We start from the raw sequence: 19252 nt of genomic DNA on the forward strand, positions 1-19252 counted from the left end.
TGTCAGGTAGTCGGTGGCGACGATTATCCAACGATTTCCGGAAGACGAACGTGGGAAGGGCCAGAATAGATCCATCCCAATCTGCTCGAACGGCGCCGACGGCGGTGCGATTGGCTGAAGATACCCAGATGGTCGTACCGGCAGCGTTTTTCGTCGTTGGCATTCCCGGCACGCCCTTACGTAGTGGTGTACGGTCTTGGCCAGTTTTGGCCAGTAGTACTTTTCCCTTATACGGGCCAGTGTCCGGAAATGACCTGATGACGGTTTGTCGTGGCATGATTCAAGAATCTCGATGCGCATGTCCCCAGGCACAACGAGAAGCCACGTAGCGCCTTGTGGTGCGTGGTTTTCTTTGTAGAGGACACCATTACGTAGGGAAAAACTTGAGAGTGATCTTCTGAAGATGGAAGGAACATTGTGGGCGCGGCCCTGCAGATAGTCGACGAGTGTCTTCAATTTGGGGTCGTTGTACTGGTCGTGGGGTCGTTGTAATGAGAGGGGGACTGAAACTTTCAAAATGAAGGATCTTATGCAGCCTTTTAAGATAGGAGAGGACATAGGTCTCTTTCTCGTGAATTTTGAAAGGACATGTGAGAAGGTCGGATTTTCGAAAGAATCTTGGTCACAAAGGTTGTTGACACTTCTCCCTTGTGAGGCAGCTGATGTAACTGCCAGGCTGAACAAGAAGGACGCAGAAGATTATGACAAGGCCAAGTCTGCACTCTTAAAGAAGTATCGCTTGTCTACGGAAGCTTTCAGACAAAGATTCCGTAGCGCATCGAAAAAAGCAAACGAGTCGCATCCTGAATTTGCGTACCAGCTGAAAGCTAACTTAGTTGAGGGGCTTAAAAGCGCCGGAGCTTACGAGGATCGCGGAAAGGTCATTGAATGCGGTAGGACAGTTTTACCGATGCATTCCCGAACAGGCCATATTTCGGATTCAGGACAGGTTAGAGAAACCTGATATTCAAACCGAATGAGAAACTGAAAGCACCGATGTATCTAGTACCAATCATCACTGAGCCTTTTCGAAAGCTGGTGATAGATATTGTTGGGCCGTTACCCGCGACACAGCAAGGACATCGTAATGTGTTAACAGCGCTGTGTCCGGCAACAAGATTTCCAGAAGCGGTGCCACTCAAGGAACTCAGTTCAGCTCAAGTAGTTGACGCACTACTTTCGATCTTTGCCAGGGTGGGTTTTCCCTCGGAAATATAGAGTGACAACGGCAGCGTGTTCACAAGTAATCTTACACATAATTTTCTAGAAAAGTGTGGGATGAAAATAATTCACAGCTCTATCCACCATCCTCAGTCAAACAGTGTGGAAAGAATGCAATCAGTCCTAAAGCCGATACTAAGAGCTTTGTGATTTGAACACAAGACCAATTCGGAGTCTTGTCTCCCAGCCGCCATGTTTGCTCTTCGTTCGGTTGCCCACGAGACTACATGTTTTAGTCCCGCCGAACTAGTGTATGGGCGTATGTTGCGTACACCCTTGCGCATGTTAAAAGAATCTTGGGAAGGGCAAGGAGAGGATCCCACTGTGGTGCAATACGTCCTGGATCTCCTTAACCGTCTACATAACGCTAGGGAAATAGTGGAAAGTAACATGAAGGCCGCCCAAGAGAAAGGTAAATCCTACTACGACAAAACGGCAAAAACAAGGATATTTAAAGCAGGTGATAGAGTCATGGTCTTAAAGTCTTCCAAGCAGAACAAGCTAGATGTGCGTTGGGAAGGTCCTGCGCGAGTTGTACATAAGTTTTTGGAAACAAACTATGCCGTCAAAATGAAACCTTGATGATGAAACCATGAAACCTTACAGGGAACGAGAGGCTATCGTGAACCTAACCCTAAACGTACCGGAAGAGATGTACCAGGATATGCCTACTCTGGGGGATATCCCAGGGTTCACAATTGACGAACTGCTCACCAAGATGGGAGATTTTAACTCGTTACCCCAACATCAGTTGTCCGATGTGAAGGAGGCGCTTGCGGAATTTCGGGATGTTTTCTCGAGCACACCGGGTAAAACTACATTGGTGGAGCATGACATAGAGCTCATTAGTGACGAGCCGATCCGTTCCAAACCATACAGGGTATCCCCCCGACAAAGACAAATCATGGAGGCGGAAATAAAACGCATGTTAGATCTGGCGATAATCGAACCTGGAGAGAGTGACTATACTTCACCACTAATACTGGTAGAAGTGCCAGGGAAGAACCCTAGACCCTGCATAGATTATAGGAAGCTGAACGCTATTACTCGCGATCAGATGTATCCTATACCGAACATCGGAGAAAGGGTGGAGAGTATAAGTAAAGCAAAGTTTATTTCAACTTTGGACCTAGTTCGAGGCTACTGGCAGGTGCCTCTATCGGAGCGCGCTAGTCGGTTCGCCGCTTTCGTTTCCCCAGTGGGTACATTTCGCCCACGAATGCTCAGTTTTGGGCTCAAGAACGCCCCGTTTTGTTTTTCGAGTCTCATGGATCGCGTCCTAAACGGACTGGGAGAATTCGCACTCCCATACTTGGACGACATCGCCATTTTCTCAGACAGTTGGGAAGATCACATTCGCCATTTGCGGGTCGTTCTAAAAAGGCTTCGTGAAGCAGGGCTGACAGTGCGAGTCGGAAAATGCCAAATAGGGAAGGCTGAAGTGAGCTACCTGGGGCACATAGTTTGGCAAGGGTATCGCCGCCCGGCTGATGTAAAGATTGCTGCAGTAGCAGATTATCCACTACCCACCACAAAAACGGAGTTAAACGCGTTTCTGGGTCTCGCTGGATATTATCACCACTACATTAAGATGTACTCGAACATAGCCAGTCCTCTCACCGATGCACTCAGAAAGACAGAACCGAGTGTAGTCAATTGGGATGACGCGAAAGAAAAAGCCTTCAGAACACTCAAAGATGCGCTTACTCATAAGCCCGTGCTAAAAGCGCCTGACTATAATCGTACATTCATTGTCCAGTGCGACGCCAGCGACCGGGGAATCGGGGCAGTTCTCTGTCAACTAGACGAAGGAGGACGAGAACGGCCGATCTTGTACATAAGTCGAAAACTTACTGGCCGGAAAGAAGCTTATTCCGCGTCCGAAAAAGAATGTGCATGTATGATTTGGGCAGTGCAGAAGCTGTCGTGTTACCTTTCGGGATCAAGATTCGTAATTGAAACCGACCACTGCCCATTAACTTGGCTGTAAAATATGTCATCAAAGAACGGACGTCTGCTCCGTTGGAGCCTAGCATTACAGCCCTATAACTTTGAAATCAGGTATAAAAAGGGAAGCGAAAATGGGAATACTGATGGGCTCAGCCGTTGTTCCTAGTTGCATAAATGAGCTCTTCAGATGCTTCTATACTTGTAAATAGCAATACTGTAATCAATTGCTTGATTTCTTTAGTTACATTTGTTTTGTTGTAGAAAGGTCTGGCTCAAGCAACCACGAAGGTGAAATATCTCACTTGAAGAGTTGGCTAGAACCCATAAAAAAGGGGCTAATTACTGATTTTGGGATAGCTCGAGCGAGAACAAGAATTGCCCTATAGAATGGAAGCCTGGCACACTATATGGGACAGCCAGCACTTGACTGTGCCGGGGTTGTGTCTCGGGGTTGTTTGTTCTGTCACTCTGCTTCCTTTGTTGTCACGTTGAGCCACAGATAGGACGACAGGGCCATTTGCATGGCAGAGGTCTCATCAACACCAGCGAGGGTATTACTGCAGACCAGGCGCAGCACGGCAGAGCTTTTCGCACAAGAGAGCTTGAGATCTTCAGCTTCACAGTTCAACTTCTTGAAGCATGGTCATCTTCGAAGGAAATGTGCTCCTGACTCTTCAATGCAGCAGAGCAACTTCAGGGATTGCTCCCCCTTTTGATGATCTACCCAGCGGGGGGTGCTGTTATGACTTGGCGACTGGCGCCATACCGGACGACACCAGATCTGCTGCATACGCGAAAACTCGCTGCAGCGAAAACAGAGATCCACTTGAGATCCACCAGTACCTTCGCCGTCAAAGATCAATTGTATGCCGCCAGTTGAAGATGAAAGGAACCGAACTGTGCGGTGCGTGAGAACCACGTAGACCTTGCGTGAAAGACTTTATATAGCATTGGGCACTACAGCCCATCTCTCTCATTTCTACTCTGACATCATGTGAATAAACTGCTACGTCTCTATCTTCCCTCGCTGAGTCTCCTTCGGCCTGCTACCACACCCGGAGTCGTAACAACGGGCCTTTTCGTCGACGATGATGCGGTGCTTCGCAATGGGCGTTTGTCTTACTTTCGACGATGCAGCGAAGCAGTCACTAAAATCGTTGAGCATCTGGAGAAGGGTTTGCTTTTGAGTTATATTGAGTTGAGGGTTTACGTCGAAATGTCCGGCCTCGTGTTCCGTGGTGACCGCGATGCAAGCAGTGTCCATCAGGCAAACATCCGTGGTGGAGTACCTGAGGGCAGGTACCAGGTACCTGGAGTACCTGAGGGCTGGTACCTGAGGGCAGCGTAGGTTGGTCTCGGTACTTCGGCGTCGGGGTTGGCGGTTGACGATGCCTGGATTGCCTGTTGAACCTCGTCCTTGATGACCGCACCGATCGAAGAGAAAGGGTCTTGAGCCTTCTCAGGACAGAGGAGAGCTCGTACTTCTTCGCGTACCACCTCTCGAATCAGCTGTCTGAGCGATCCGACGTCGAGGCCAGCGGTCGTGGAGAAAGCCTCGTAGCCCTGGTGTCGTTGGTCGACGGTAGCGCGAGAGAGCAGGGTCCTCTCAATGCGGACGGCTTCGTCCAGAAAAGCGTCGGTCGTGGCGGGTGGATCCCGGGACAGGGTGCGAAAACTTTCTTCTTTTACGCCCCTCATGAGTCGCTGAACCTCCTTCTCCTCGGATGCTATGGGGTCAGCACGCCGGAAGAGCCGCAACACATCTTCGACGAAGCCTGTAACGCTTTCGTTTAGCAGCTGGATCCGTCTCTGGAGCAGATGTTCAGCGCGTTCAGCTCGTTGTTGAAAAGCGAACGCCTCGCGGAGTTTGCTTTTGCAGACGTCCCAGGACGTGAGCGAAGTCTCCCGGTTCTCGAACCATGTCTTCGCGGTGCCTTCCAGGGAGAAAGAGACGTTGACGAGCTTCTGGTCGTCACTCCAGTTGTTGAACTTGGCGATCCGCTCGCAGTGGTCGACCCAATCGTCCACGTCGTCGTAATACTACCGCTGAATGTCTTCGGCGACCGTGCTGGGGCTATGGGCGTGGCAACAGGTTGCGCCACTTGGGTACTGGTCTCCGCAGTTATCTTCTTCTTGCGGTTAGGGGGTTCTAATTGACCGAATTCTGCAGGCAGACCAAGCTGTCTTCTGCTTTGTCGCAGTTGGTCTTCCAGGCCGTTGGACAAGGGACACCCTGCATCTCCACCAGAAATGTCACGAAGCGAAATGGGTCGTCGAGTCGTCGAATAAACAGCGAACGGTTTATTAGACTACTTGGTAGCAAAACACAAGAGTGATAACTCTTTGAACACAACTGAATCCAAAAAATGAATGCTCCAGCTTGGCGCACACACGCATTTAAGCGTCGCGCCGAAAAGTCTAGAAACAGCACGTGCGCTTGCCAGAGAGCAGGCGATGTGTCTGGAAGCTTCTTGCTTCTTCTTCAGCATGCGCCGGGATGAGATGTACCGTTTCGTGCCTGCCCTGGAAGTTTCGCGATGATGATTCGTGGCAATACTAACGTTGTCAATAAGCTCTGAAAAATAAACTTCGCAAAACCAACGTGTCGAAAGAAACCTTTCACAATCCATCCTCTCTAACCTGTGGACAGCGGACGCTTCCTACGCCGACGTCGAGAAATAACACGCTATCCACTCTTGTAATGAGCATTCATCTGAGAAGGGCGATTTCGCTCTACTGGAAGTGGATTGCGTACACTATCTGTGACTAGGTACTTCGTATATTCGTATTTCAACTCCAAAGAACACCAGTAAAGAAGGGGACGGACAAGGTAAATGTAATCTGGTAGCGAAAGCTGGCGGGAATACCTAATTATTGCCAAATCATGGCAACCATTCATCATGCAATCATGCCCATATTATTACCAAATCATCAGGCGCGAGCGATCCTGGCTGTCGGTAGCAGAGGTACTATCGTAAACAAAAAATATTTAGGACATGCGCATGGTTATTGTGTGTACTGATTCATCATTCATCATTCCAGTGTACGAAAAGCTATCTGTTGCTCCACTCGTACACATATACCAAATCATCAACCGCCCGAGTACTCTACTGTATCCTGCTCCCCTGCGCATGTGTCACAGTGAACTTGTTTACACGTGCGTGTGTGCATCGTAACACGCATAGTACACTTTTTGAGTTATACAGGAAGCGAGGTGCACATCTCTGAGCTGTAGAGCGACGTAGCTGGGAGCTACAGAGAGAACGTGTGAATATCAAAGGAATGTATCCCCTGTTGCCGGCCCCGTGAAAAAAAAAAAAAAAAAAGAGCCTTCATCTCTGCAAGACCGGCCATGATGTCGGCGTAAGTGTTAGAGGAATCACCTGTGCAGCAACGATGTCACGTTTTTGCAGCAGGCCCACTATTTCATTTCCTACGTATTAATTAATTTATGTATGGTCATCCTGATACCCTGCTGTTTTGAGTCAACACCTGTGAAAACTGTATGCATTCGGAATCGATATATATGTCATCAAATCTGATATTATTTCGTTTTCTCTATTCTCGTCTGGTATTGTTGCCCTGGGTGATTAATATGTTTCGGTCAACTTTAGTTAGGCTGGTTAGCCAACGTTTTTGGGATGTCTGTTACAGCTGTTTGGAATACAACGCAAAGGAAATGTGCGAATATGAACGAGTCATGGGTAATTATATATGCGATGCTTATTATTCATACCGCTGACGTCATATGTGTCGTCACTTATTTACGATCGTAATAGCCCGCGCAACGGACGGATGGCGCTGGGGCCTCTTTCACGGCCTCCATGCTGAGGACGCAGCGGCGTATGGGAGTTTCCCTACCTCTTTTGGATATACCTTGGGACGGATTCGAAGCCTAGTTTCAACCAACGTGTAGCGGTCTATGCATCCGCCACATCTACTTGCCGTGACTACGTAAGTAAGCAGCATATCACTGAGTTTGGGGAGAACAAACGTACGACACTAATCCCTGCATGCCATGAGGCCTTCACGCCTCTGGTAATAGCATTGGCCCATTAGTTCAACTGAACAATGTGTGCTTTATTCTCTTGTGTTCATACGCGTCGTCGTCTGCACTTTCAAGCGGGATATTTCGATTTCCTCAACTATTATTGAAAGACAAATAGCTAATTACGGTATATATGTGAATGGAGAACGTCGATATTGTGGATTTCCTCGAACAGAACATCGTATTGCCCATACAATAACGTACGGTAGAGTTATCCGCTAATCTGACTATGATTTATTTTGAAAGTGTGGACTTTAAGGGTGTATATCTTTTAATTGCTTATTTCAGCGGATGGATTTTTTCATGGTTTATTTTGAAGTGTTTATTTCGGCGTACACCCGTCCCCTTTAAATGAAGGCATTGTTCAACAGAGCCACCGTTACGTGTAATGCATTTACGCCATCGTCGAACCCAAGCGTCGGAGCCAGCTTGGAAAAAGTGTGGAGGTTGCTTTCTGACCCGCGTATCTACAACAGATTTAACTTGTTCCGAATCCTGAAACAGCGAATCACGCAGGATGTCCTTCATCGGACCTAACAAGTACAAGTCTCAGGTTGTCAAACCTGGGTTTGTGTACGTGGCACGTCGGTACACCCCGCTGTGGTAATTTCCTGTGGGTTGTGAATAATGAAGCGCGTCGTTGCGAATTGCCGTGTTGAATCGGCATTGCATTGATGTTTCTCGGGGGGGGGGGGAGGTCCCTAATGGCTTTCTTCAGCTTCTAGTGTGTGCTGCCGTAGGTTTTGCTATTGATTGTGAATCTAATATCCGTTCACAAAATCAAAGAGGAAAACGCCATGTGTGTCGTCACACGTTCGTCGGTTATCGTCCCTCACTGATGTTGATGGATGGTCACTCCTCGGATTATCCGCGAATTGAATTTCTCCTCGTTGAAATCTATTTGTCCAACACCGAACATCGCTAATGTCCACTACGCTATGTCGATAAACGTTCTGCAGCCGATTATTGATTTCCTGGGATGCACAACCCTCTTTTGCCGAAAATTCGATGACAGCTCTTTGTTCCAGTGTTTGATCTACGGTTGTTATCATGCAATTTCAAAAGCAAAAGAGTGAGATTGTAGGGCAGGAACAACACTGTAACACTGTACATGAACCCCTCCATACTTTGCAGTACATAGGAAAGTACAGACATGGGGGCATTAGTTTTTGATCCCCTCTCGTACAGCTTCGATAGTGTATTGATGATTATCCCAAAGTTTTCTTTCCTGTCATACTTGTGCGCTTTCCTGTGAGCATGTCTGCACCGACACTGAACAGACGTCCTGTTGAAGCACTAGAGGGAAGTGTTAATTTCATTGTTTCCAAGAGATGGCGAACATTTGGAGAGCTGAACTTGTCACTATTCCGCGCGCTAGCTGATAGCGCTAGGTATGGGTAGCGATACAGAGATCGTGTTGCCACAAATTTGTAACGAAAATACCTTTCCGATACGAATTTCAAAAAGTATCGCGATCCGCATTTCGATGCCGACAAAAAAAAAAAAGTTACGATTTCGGTAGCTGCGTTGCGTACGACAGTGCTACGTAGATATCAAACGAGAGAAGAGCAAAGCGCATCAATATGTGTATATTCAGACGTGCGACATTCCCTAGAATACGCCAGTGGATGATCGAAGAACGTCATTGCCCTGTGGCCGCAACGTAAGCGCACGCGCTCAACGTAATGCCCCTCCGTGCAGGGCTCCGTAGCAGACAACTGCAAAAGACGCATTATGCCACAGTGCAAATGCTCCGCATGACACCGGGCAGAAATTCTTCCCCGTAAGCATTTTTTTGTGTGTTTTCTTTCACTAAAATATCCGTTGTGAATGTGGCTCCTGTGAACACACGAAACAGGGGGGAACGCACACTGTATTCTTGGGTGGAAGATCGTCGATGCGCAAATCCCGTGCACCTCCGGGATCCAGGGATACACATTTACGAACCCTGGAAACGCGGGTTCGTGACAACAGCTCGGGATTGCGAACCCTGCAGTAACGGGCATCTTCGGAGGCGGTGCGGCTCATTGTTACGTTAGAGCCGTATAGACCTCATTATTCGCCGACAGATTTTCCCGTACCGGCTGGTTTTCGGGTGGAATTGGACTTGAGGTTTCCAACAAAAGCTTCTACTAGTGTCTTACTACAACTCTACGCGCACCTGTCTCGAAAACGTGATGTGGTGTGAGCGTGGCGAGGCTTGGGTTACAGAAAGCGTTACACAGTTAGCAAATACAGCGCACTGAGCGGTCTTGTGCCTTCGTAGCTGCCGGGAAGAGCTTAAGTACGCAGATATACCATAGCCAACAATCAGGTACCTTGACCAAGGAAAATAAAATTTTCATTTGACTAATCGTGCACTTGCCATTATTCCATGGAATACGTGCTTCTGTCTCTGAAAATCTGCACAAAACAATAAATGAAAGAACTGCACCCATGGAACAAACGCAGCAATGCTTGTCACGTAACATTTTTCTCCGAACAGGAAGTCACAAGTCAATCATAAATTGGAGGTTCTTTGCGAATGTAGACAGAATGTTAGACTGCTGTTTTACAACATGTGTTTCGATAGACCGTATTTCGCATCGCAGGTGCGGACTCCCGGAAATGTATTGTTATCATCGCATTCACAATGACAAGTCAGAAGATGTATGTCCCTTTTTTGTGGTTCTTCCTGATATCTGCGCTCTCGCGATTTCTTTCTTTTTTCTACGCATTTCCTCTGGCCTTTGTATGTGTAAGTATGTGATACAGTGAACCTTCGTTTTGTGAACCCTCGACTTGTGAATTCCCTCGGTTTATGAACCCTTGATATCCGAACTGTGAAGAGATGTTTATGGAACGAACCGCAAAAACGCGTGTGTTCTGAACTCGATTTATGAAACGGTACAGCAGAACCGTCGAGAGTCGTCCGTACTTTGGTGCACGCGAAAGTACCGGTATCGACTCATTAATGATGCGCAAAGAATGAAGGTCAAGAACCCGCGCAGTTCCCCACGGCCACAAGAATTACAAATTGAGAACACAGGAGTGCATTTCTTGTGCTCACGGCGAACACATATGTGGGCCGCTTGATGATGATGCTTTACTGCAGTTGTCAAATGATGACCCCGCGGGTGATCATAGTGATTGTGAAGATAACTGGCAATACTGTTCCGAAGTTGTGACAGCTTGCTCAGCGTGGAATCACATCCACAGTGCGATACGGCACTTCGAGGACCAGGCGGACGAGCGCCAGTCTCCTATCGTCTCTTCTGAGCATGATAAATACAGCCGAATGTATGGTACGTAGCACAATTTTGGAGTATTTTCAAAAATAAACGTAATCTAGTACGTTTCCTGTTGTTTTTCAGTCCATTTCTCTTCAGCGCACCTTGCACCACGATTTATGAAACCCTCGACTTATGAAATATTTTCCGAGAAATGAAGGGTGTTCATGACTCGGGGGGGGGGGGGGGTGACTGTATTCGTAGCGTCCCGCAATAGTGGAAAAACAAAGGAAAGCCTGCGCTAACTGCTTTGTGAAAGTTATTCTGCGTCCTGGTGGATAACGCGTAAACATATGAGTACGTTTGTAAAAACAACAGGTCGCCTAACGATTTACGCTTACCCTTGCACGTTCTCAAACTATACCGCGTTGATGTTTTCCGGCACATCGACGGAAGACTGACGAAATTTGGGCTTGTTGGTATGAGGCCATATTGCCGCTGAGCGCTAAAAGGACGAGGACGAGGACGAGGGGGGGGGGATATGTTTAATGCAAAGTAAGACATAAGAGGAGGACACAACACATGCGCTAACTTCCAACACTTTCATGAAACTTGCAGCATCGGCTGCTTAAACACTCCTGGCCACCTGTCGGTTGTTATTTATACTCTTACACGTGTCGAGGTATGTCAGCTCCCTATCAGATAATGCAATAGAAGGAACACTGACACAGGTCTGACCCAAATCCTGTAAGCGGCACAGCGGAACGCTGCACGGTGTGTATGTGTGATCCTGTGGTAACCCAGTGTGTATTCACTGGAAGGAATCGAGACAGAACCACTCGGGAGATGATAGAGGCCCAAACAATTGATTTTAAATGCGCTATGATTGTCTGCTTCTTAATTTATATGGTCATGTTTTATGCCAGCTTTTACATGCTTTATGTTTAACCTAATCGGTTTGTTTTAACCCTGTTACATTCATAAACACATGTCTTGGCGCTCTATGCCCTTCGTTGCTTTCGCGCCATTAAAACTGAATCATCATCTGTGTCAGTGTTCCTTCAATGGCGTTATCTGATAGGGAGCTGACATACCTCGACACGTGTAAGAGTAGAAAGAACAAGCGGCAGGTGGCCAGAAGTGTTTGAGCGACAAGTTTCATTAGAGTGTTGGAAGTTAGCGCATATGTTGTGTCCCTCTCTTATATCCTCGTCTTTTTAGCGCTCAGTAGCAGCATCGACGGGTTTATTAAACACCTTGCACATTAAACACCTTGAAACGAAAGTGCAGCGATGGCTCCCCGCAATTCAACATCTTTCTGGCTCAGGATGGGGCTGTGATCAGCGTTCCCTGCTCGCGGTTCACGCGGCATTGGTGAGGGCAACTGTGCTTTACAGCCTTCCTATTCTGCACAGGATCTCAACAACTTCATTAAATACACTTCGGTCCCTGTTTGCTCGAAGCATTCGTCGATGCCTCGGAGTTCCAAGAATGGCTGAAACACGGCAAGTACTGGCTGAAGCTTGTGAGCTCCCGATAGAAGTTCTCCGTGAACGGGAAACGGCTCGGCACTACCTCCGTTTGCGTGCTCACATTCCCCGCCAACCGCTACTCAGGAAAATTTGATACCGCCCTGAAAGCGACTTCTATCGAGTAGCGCAGAGGACACGCCAGACTCTCACTGGCTCCATAACTAAGGACACTATACCGCCGGAAGCCCCCTGGTCTCTACCGGTACCGCCCACTTTTGTACGCCTCCCAAACCTTCTGGAAAGAAGAGATCAGGTCCCCCCTCAAGTCCTCCGAGCCCATTTTCATGCTCTGGTAGCCGAGAAGTTTTCTACATTTACGGCAGCATATACTGATGGCGCATCCCGAAACAACAAGTCCGCCTCAGCCTTCGTCATTCCATCCGAAGGCGTCGTGCACGGAAGACGCCTTTCACATCCAACCTCCTCCACAGCTGCGGAACTCTATGCCATCCTTTTCTTTCTACAACACATCGCTGATTTTCCACCCCGGGAATGGGCAGTCTTTACAGACTCCAAATCTGCACTTCAAGCAATTGAAAATTCCGGCATACGAGGCCCATCCGCACCCATAGTCACAGACGTGTTAATAGCTTACCACACTATCTACGCCGCAGGCCACAGGCTAGTTCTCCAGTGGGTTCCAGCCTATTGTGGTGTCGTAGGGAACGAGCAGGCCGACAGCGCCACAGAAGCAGCACTCTCGTATCGGAAACGGACCCGTATTGTTCTGCTGAGAGGAGACCGCCGTTCAATTCTGCGACGCCTAGTGACACCCCTGGCTTCCCGCCAACGGACAACCGACATTCTTCCCCCTCTATGTTGAACAGAGTTGATCCCACGCTCGCTTTCCGCATGCCACGAAACACCTCTCGTCAAGATGCTGCATTGATCCACCGAATGCGCCTCGATGTGGCCTTTACAGCTCAGTGGCGTTACCGCTTGAGACAAGTTGATTCTCCCACCTGCTGCCACTGTGGTGCTCTTGAGGATCTTGAGCACATTCTTCTTCATTGCCCTCACTACGAACCTTCCCGAACCACACTCTCCGAGTCTCTTCGTCAGCTGGACTCTCGCCCTTTCTCCCTATCGAAATTGCTTGGTCCCTGGCCCAATCCAGCCCAGCAACGCTCTGCGTTCAAAGCTCTTCTGACATTTCTGGACACCATCGGACTTCGATCGTTATTGTGAAGGGGCTCGTTATTTTATTCCCCCCATTCCATCCAGCAATGGGGTAGAGTATCGCCTGTGGCGATGAAACTCCCCACTCTCCAAGGTCGAAAATAAAGTTGTTGTTGTTGTTCGACGGGTTCGTGAATATGCGAAAGTGTCGAATACACAACAGTAAGATTATGTTCGACGAGTTGATTCTAACGTGCCATTTCATGCGGCAGGAGTCCCTACATTCTGCACCTTGTGCTTCGATATCCATTCGTCCCAGCAGGCTGCCCACTGGCCTAGCCCGTTGCCGTTCACTGCAACGCCAGGATAAGGAGGTTTCCCTTGCTTGCGTAAGACGCCAACTAACTGGCGAGATTGGGTTCTCTCCACCTTGGGTTCTCACCACCTGTCGCTTTGTATGAGATTCATCTGTAAGAAATACAATTTCAAAATGTCAGTGTAAGTCACTGTGTAGGCATCGAAATACATATCATACCGTTTGGCACAAAGCGCCGTTGGTAACCTAACGTGGTTGGTAATCTTCCTATCGGCGCTCATAATGCGTGTCTGCGAACAGTTGTAAAAGCGTAAAGTGAACAGGAATCCATGTCACTCACAAAAGCATATTTGACACATCGTCTACATACCTCGAAAACAGTTAGAATCCCCAAAACAAAACGCAAATTACTTGAGATCCACAGCCGACGTCCTCACACTTCAACGTTTCAAACAGACTGATTGAACCGCTGGCGACTGGCTGGAACGCTTCCACTTACGTGCAGTGCAATAATGCACGGATTGCAAGAACAATAGCTTCAAGGGGGAACGGCAATACAAGGATATCACGGCACGTGTTCCTTGCAGGAATAATGCACAAACATGTGAAATCTTGCGAACTATTTTCCAAGGCGGACGAGGTAGCATGTCCCGCGACGCGGAAAACATGTAGCAACTTGCTTTGGGAGGTGTTGCACCACGCACTGTCGCAAAGCTGTCTGAGAGGCCCCCAAACCCATCAGGGCTGCATGAATGATTCTACAACGTCTTCCAAATTTTCTCTAAAAGGTCCACTCAGACCCCTCTGTGCTGCCTCAAAGGTCCTACCAGACCTCTCACACCTCTCAGGAAATTTTGAAAGGTCTCTTAGACACATTTTTGATAGGGCGTGTGTGTGTGTGTGTGTGTGTGTGTACAGAGAAACATTCGCGTTGCATGTTGATTACCACAATTGTTTTGCCCCCTCCAAACATCCTTCGAATCGCTTCGCCTCGAATCGCTTCGCTTCGAATCGCCTGTGTAAGAAAGACTTTGATGCAATCACCCCAAGACTACAACGCTTGCTTTTGCGTCTTCAGAGATATGACGCTCACCTAGTTTATGTGCCAGGCAAGCACCTTACTGTCGCGGACGCCCTTTCACGTGCCCCAGATACGTCGCTGCATGCTGAAACAGCACACTTAGAACAATGTAGAGTAGTGACGTTGATCAACGCCTCAACGTCAAAGGTACAGAAGTTACGTCTCCAAACCAAGAATGATCCAGCCCTTCAGAAACTTTCGCACTACATCCAGAACGGCTGGCCTGTCATTCCCGCATCTTGCCAGCAACAGACTCTGAAACGACTTCACACAGCACATCAAGGCATAGTAGCAACAAAAAATAAAGCACGTGCAACGCTATATACTGGCCAACATTCAACAGTGACATTGAGAAAATGATCACCAACTGTGAGCTCTGTCAGCAGCATCAGCGAGCAAATCAGCGTGAACCTTTGTTGGACAGACAGCTCCCCACAAGACCATGGCAGACGATCGCCATGGACTTCTTTCATCACAATGGTGTAACTTACTTGCTTTTAGTTGACTACTTCAGCAAGTACATAGTGGTCGAACAGATGACTGACACTTCAGCCACCAAGGTGATCACCGCACTAAAGCAATAATTCGCACGCTTCGGCATCCCCGAAGACAATGGGCCTCCACTCAACTCTGAGATGTTCAGGCACTTTTTGTCAAGTTGGGACATCTCCTACAACCCAAGCTCCCCACATTACCCGAGGTCCAATGGATTCGCAGTACGTTCGGTACCAACGGTAAAAGAAAGTTTGACCAAAGCACTCAAAGACGGCAGTGACCTGTGTCTTGTCCTCATGGAACCATCCTGTGGATAACCACTTGTCTCCAGCAGAGCGTCTGATGGGCCGCAGGATTAGAACCCTCAAACCCGCTGCGCCCCAACAACTAAAGCCGCTCTAGTACAGCAGAAAGCTCAGAGCAGTGAAGCTCAAGTACGTCTTCGCACTCGTCAAAGTCTGCAAGATCGTTGTGGACACAACCACACCAAGCCACTGCCTACTCTAATCCAAGGTCAACAAGTTTATTTTCGCCGGAACAACAGATTGGAACCCGGAATTGTCATGCGGGTTGGACCTCAACCACGATCCTACGTGATCAAATCGAGAGGAGGAGGACAATACCGAAGAAACCGGTTCCACATCAGACCAGGTGTTTGGGTGCGAAGTAGTAACAGAACGCCTGAGGATTACTACTCTCAGTCAGAAGACCTGCTTACTACTAGCAACTCGAGCCGACAATCGACACGCCCTCCTAATCAAGCCCCCCAAGTCATCACTACGCGCACGGGACGGCAGATCGTTCGTCCAGCAAGATACCGCTGAAGATACCGCACTCACCATTATAAAAAAAAGACGGGCGTGTTATGTATCCGTATGAACACTAGCGCCACACTCATAAAGTGTGGTGACGACCCTTCCTATACACACAAGGGTTGTCGCCAAGACAGCGCTAACCCTGACCTGCACCATGGCAGTCTTTCTTTGTAAATGTGTACTTCAACAAATACGTTCATGTATCCAGCCAAAGACATGATAGCAGCTAGACTGCAACTAACGTGTCAGCAGTTTCTTCATGCCCCAGGTGCAAGCCAGATCCTGCTTCATTTCCGCCTTCAGCGTGCACCTGTCGTAATTCACAAGTTAGATTATAAATACTGTTGTGTTGTTAATAGTGGCTGTATCATACGACGCGCAGTAGGACAGCTGCACAATCGATTCATGAAGTTTGCTATTTTTATATCTGAACCTCGACTTACCTTTTTGCTCTCGTTTTTTGCCTTGATCCTCCGTCGCACGTTCAAAATTTGTATGTCGGGCATCTCAGATTTTCATCATACGATTTGGTGCCGAGATTCCAAATTGCCTCTGGAGTCGCGCGTAACCTATGATAACATTCGTGGACGAAATCCTTGGAGTGGAACTTAGCAGGCACCGCTGTCGCTGTCGGCCAAGAGCTTCGCACTGCTTGGTCTTTTAGCAACTTATAATAGGTAACACTTGAATGGTCCGATGAACTGTTCTAACAGCGTTGTACCGTCGCATTCTCGACAACTTCGCCGTGGCATATCACGTATCGCTCCAGCCCATACAAGGCAATGTCAGCACTTCCCAAACGACGCCGTGCCAAAGAAATATTCACATGCTTTGTTTCCGGCTTAGCAATAACATAACAGCTGTTCACTTAGGTACGATGCACGGAGGACGAAACGAAAGAAGCCAAGAGTCCATGACAAGCCAAGGACAGATAAACCGAGAGCAGTGACGTTGGTGCGCCTGTGCGCAGGGTTTGCCGACGGTCTGACGGGCGGGCGTGGGAACTAAAAAAATGTTTTCTAAAAAACTACAAACAGTTGGACCAAGATATTTCGCACACATATTCAGTGTTCGCTAATGAATACACAGCACAAGTATCGCTCAGATCTGCGGCACTTGAAAATCGGCATATCTGACCTTTAAGCGTCGACGGGATTTATAAGGGAAAATTTCGGGCTGTGGTTACAATAACTTGATGAATGGTACCGGGACGTTATAAGATAGGGAGGCGTTTGAACAGAAATGATACCCGTTAGGTTTTAAGCGTCGACGGAATTTTACAAGGGAAAATGTCGAGCGGTGGTTACGATATAATTTGAGAAATGATACCGTCAGTTTATACAAAAAGGTGGGGAGGCGACTGAAGAGAAATGATACCCGTCAAGTTTTAAGCGTCGACCGAATTTACACGGGCAAAAGTTACGATAACTTGTCCGTCGGAAGAAAAAAATACGAGCCAGAGTTGCACTTTGTTGTCCACCTCTCTGTTTGTAGTTTCAGTGACTGATCGGCCTTGAGCTATTATTTATTGCTAACGTTATCCTGGGTCTTTCTACACTCGCAGAACGCTAGCCACTGTGGCAGATATTTGGTGGCCCTGAAAAGGGCCATTTTTTTACTAGTTGCATTCCTTCTGTTAGTGTGCTCGGAAGGCTCCGCAAATTCCCTCTCTATGGCCTCAAGGAAGGTTCCTTGCGCCAGTTTTGCCGCAAGCTGCACAACGTGTGCACCTGAAGATCCTGGGCGTCAGGTGTGGTGGCGCAGGTGTCAATGGGATACCTATCGCTGTGTGCAGGGCCGCGGTATGCAAAACGCCGGGGCGGTGATTGCGTGCTTGCGGTCGACGTGGTAGCCGTCAGCAGCAAGGAGGCGCTTGTCAGGAAGACCGTGCGAATTTGAACCGAAACCAAAACATATATTTCAAAGGGGTCCCTAAAATCCGTATATTTATTTATTTATTGTCAATACCTCAAATGCCCTCCTGGGGCGATACATGAGGGGGGAAGCATCCTTACAACACTTGAAACAAATTGACAATACTGCACTATTTAACAAAAAAGGTAAGTAGCCAATGTGTCTCGAAATGATGAACGCTCAGAGATGGATACGAGTGACTGAGGCAGGTCGCGTTCCAGTCGGAGATAGTTTGGGGAAAAAATGAGTACATAAAGTAGGAGTTGTTACAAGGAAAAGGCTCTATTTTACAAGAATGGTCTAATCTAGATGAGATGTAACTGGCTGGACACATGAACGAAGGGCGAATCGATGATACGTAATATAGTTTATGGAAGAGGCACAGGCGAGAAAGTTTTCTACGCTGCTGGAGTGTAGGCAGATCAAGAGACGATTTAAGTAAGGTGATACCAGATGGATAAGTGTAATTAGAAAGTATAAATCTGGTGGCGCGATTCTGAACAGATTCAAGGAGATCGACATGATTAGCGTGGTATGGGTCCCAGATGCTGGAAGCATACTCAAGTTTAGGCCGGACCAAAGCCGGGTATGCATGAAGTCTAACAGAGGACGGTGCAAGTCTAAGAGTCCGACGAAGAAAACCCAGGACACGATTTGCTTCAATGATGATGCTATGAATGTGGTCGGACCAAGAAAGGTTAGTGGATAGAGTAAGACCCAAGTATCTATAGGAGGTAGAAAAAGTGACAGGGGAGGGACCAATGTGTTACTGATGGGTTATAGTCGACCTGGACCGAGAAAATGGCAGGTAGCAACATTTAGAAGCGTTTAGTGGTAGCAGCCAGACAGAACACCAGTCGTAGATTGAGTTAAGAACTTGCTGAAGAGCCATCCGGTCAGAAGAAGAACGTATGGGACGATAAAGGACACAGTCATCAGCAAAGAGCCTAATAGAGGATGTTAATGTATTTGGTAGATCATTGATAAAGACGAGAAACAATATAGGTCCAAGAACTGAACCCTGCGGGACCCCGGAAGAAACAGGGATGAAAGGAGAGAGGGTATGGTTAACAAATGTAGCCTGGGACCGGTTGGATAGATAACTCTGGATCCAGCGAAAGACATCAGGGTAGATATTAAGGAGAGAAAGCTTATGAATGAGACCCGCGTGAGACACAGAGTCGAAAGCTTTTCGGAAATCAAGAAAGATGGAGTCCGTCTGCGTAGAGTTATCCATCTGAGATGTGATATCAAAGATAAATGAGGCTAATTGCGTTTCACAGGAAAAACCTTTACGAAACCCGTGTTGGAATGGGAAGAAGTAGTTGTTAGATTCCAAATGATGTGAGAGTGCAGAATGTCCTCATCAGAGAATCCTGCAGCATATGCTTGTTAAAGAAATGGGTCGGTAATTCAGGGGTGATGATCTGTCTCCGCACTCAAAAACCGGAATGATCTTCGCCTGCCGCCAGTCACTCGGGACTTCCCCAAGCTCGAGGGCGCAGCGAGGGCTTTTGCGAAAAAATGGCACACAGGTATAATGAGGACGCAT

The 19252-nt window shown here is 47.8% G+C and overlaps 1 protein-coding gene across 2 annotated transcripts in view; it reads right to left on the reverse strand.

The window, feature by feature from the left end:
- Positions 1–9719, reverse strand: part of LOC135383043 (venom metalloproteinase BumaMPs1-like) — a 120932-nt gene extending 111213 nt beyond the window's left edge. For both annotated transcript variants that reach the window (XM_064612683.1, XM_064612682.1), the window contains exon 1: positions 9585–9719. In XM_064612683.1, coding sequence (XP_064468753.1) covers positions 9585–9690 — 106 coding nt within the window. In that variant the 5' untranslated portion in view covers positions 9691–9719. The remainder of the gene's footprint in view (positions 1–9584) is intronic.
- Positions 9720–19252: the final 9533 nt, after the last annotated feature.

Source organism: Ornithodoros turicata, chromosome 2 (genome assembly GCF_037126465.1).
Source record: "Ornithodoros turicata isolate Travis chromosome 2, ASM3712646v1, whole genome shotgun sequence".
In the NCBI taxonomy this organism is placed as follows: Eukaryota; Metazoa; Arthropoda; class Arachnida; order Ixodida; family Argasidae; genus Ornithodoros; species Ornithodoros turicata.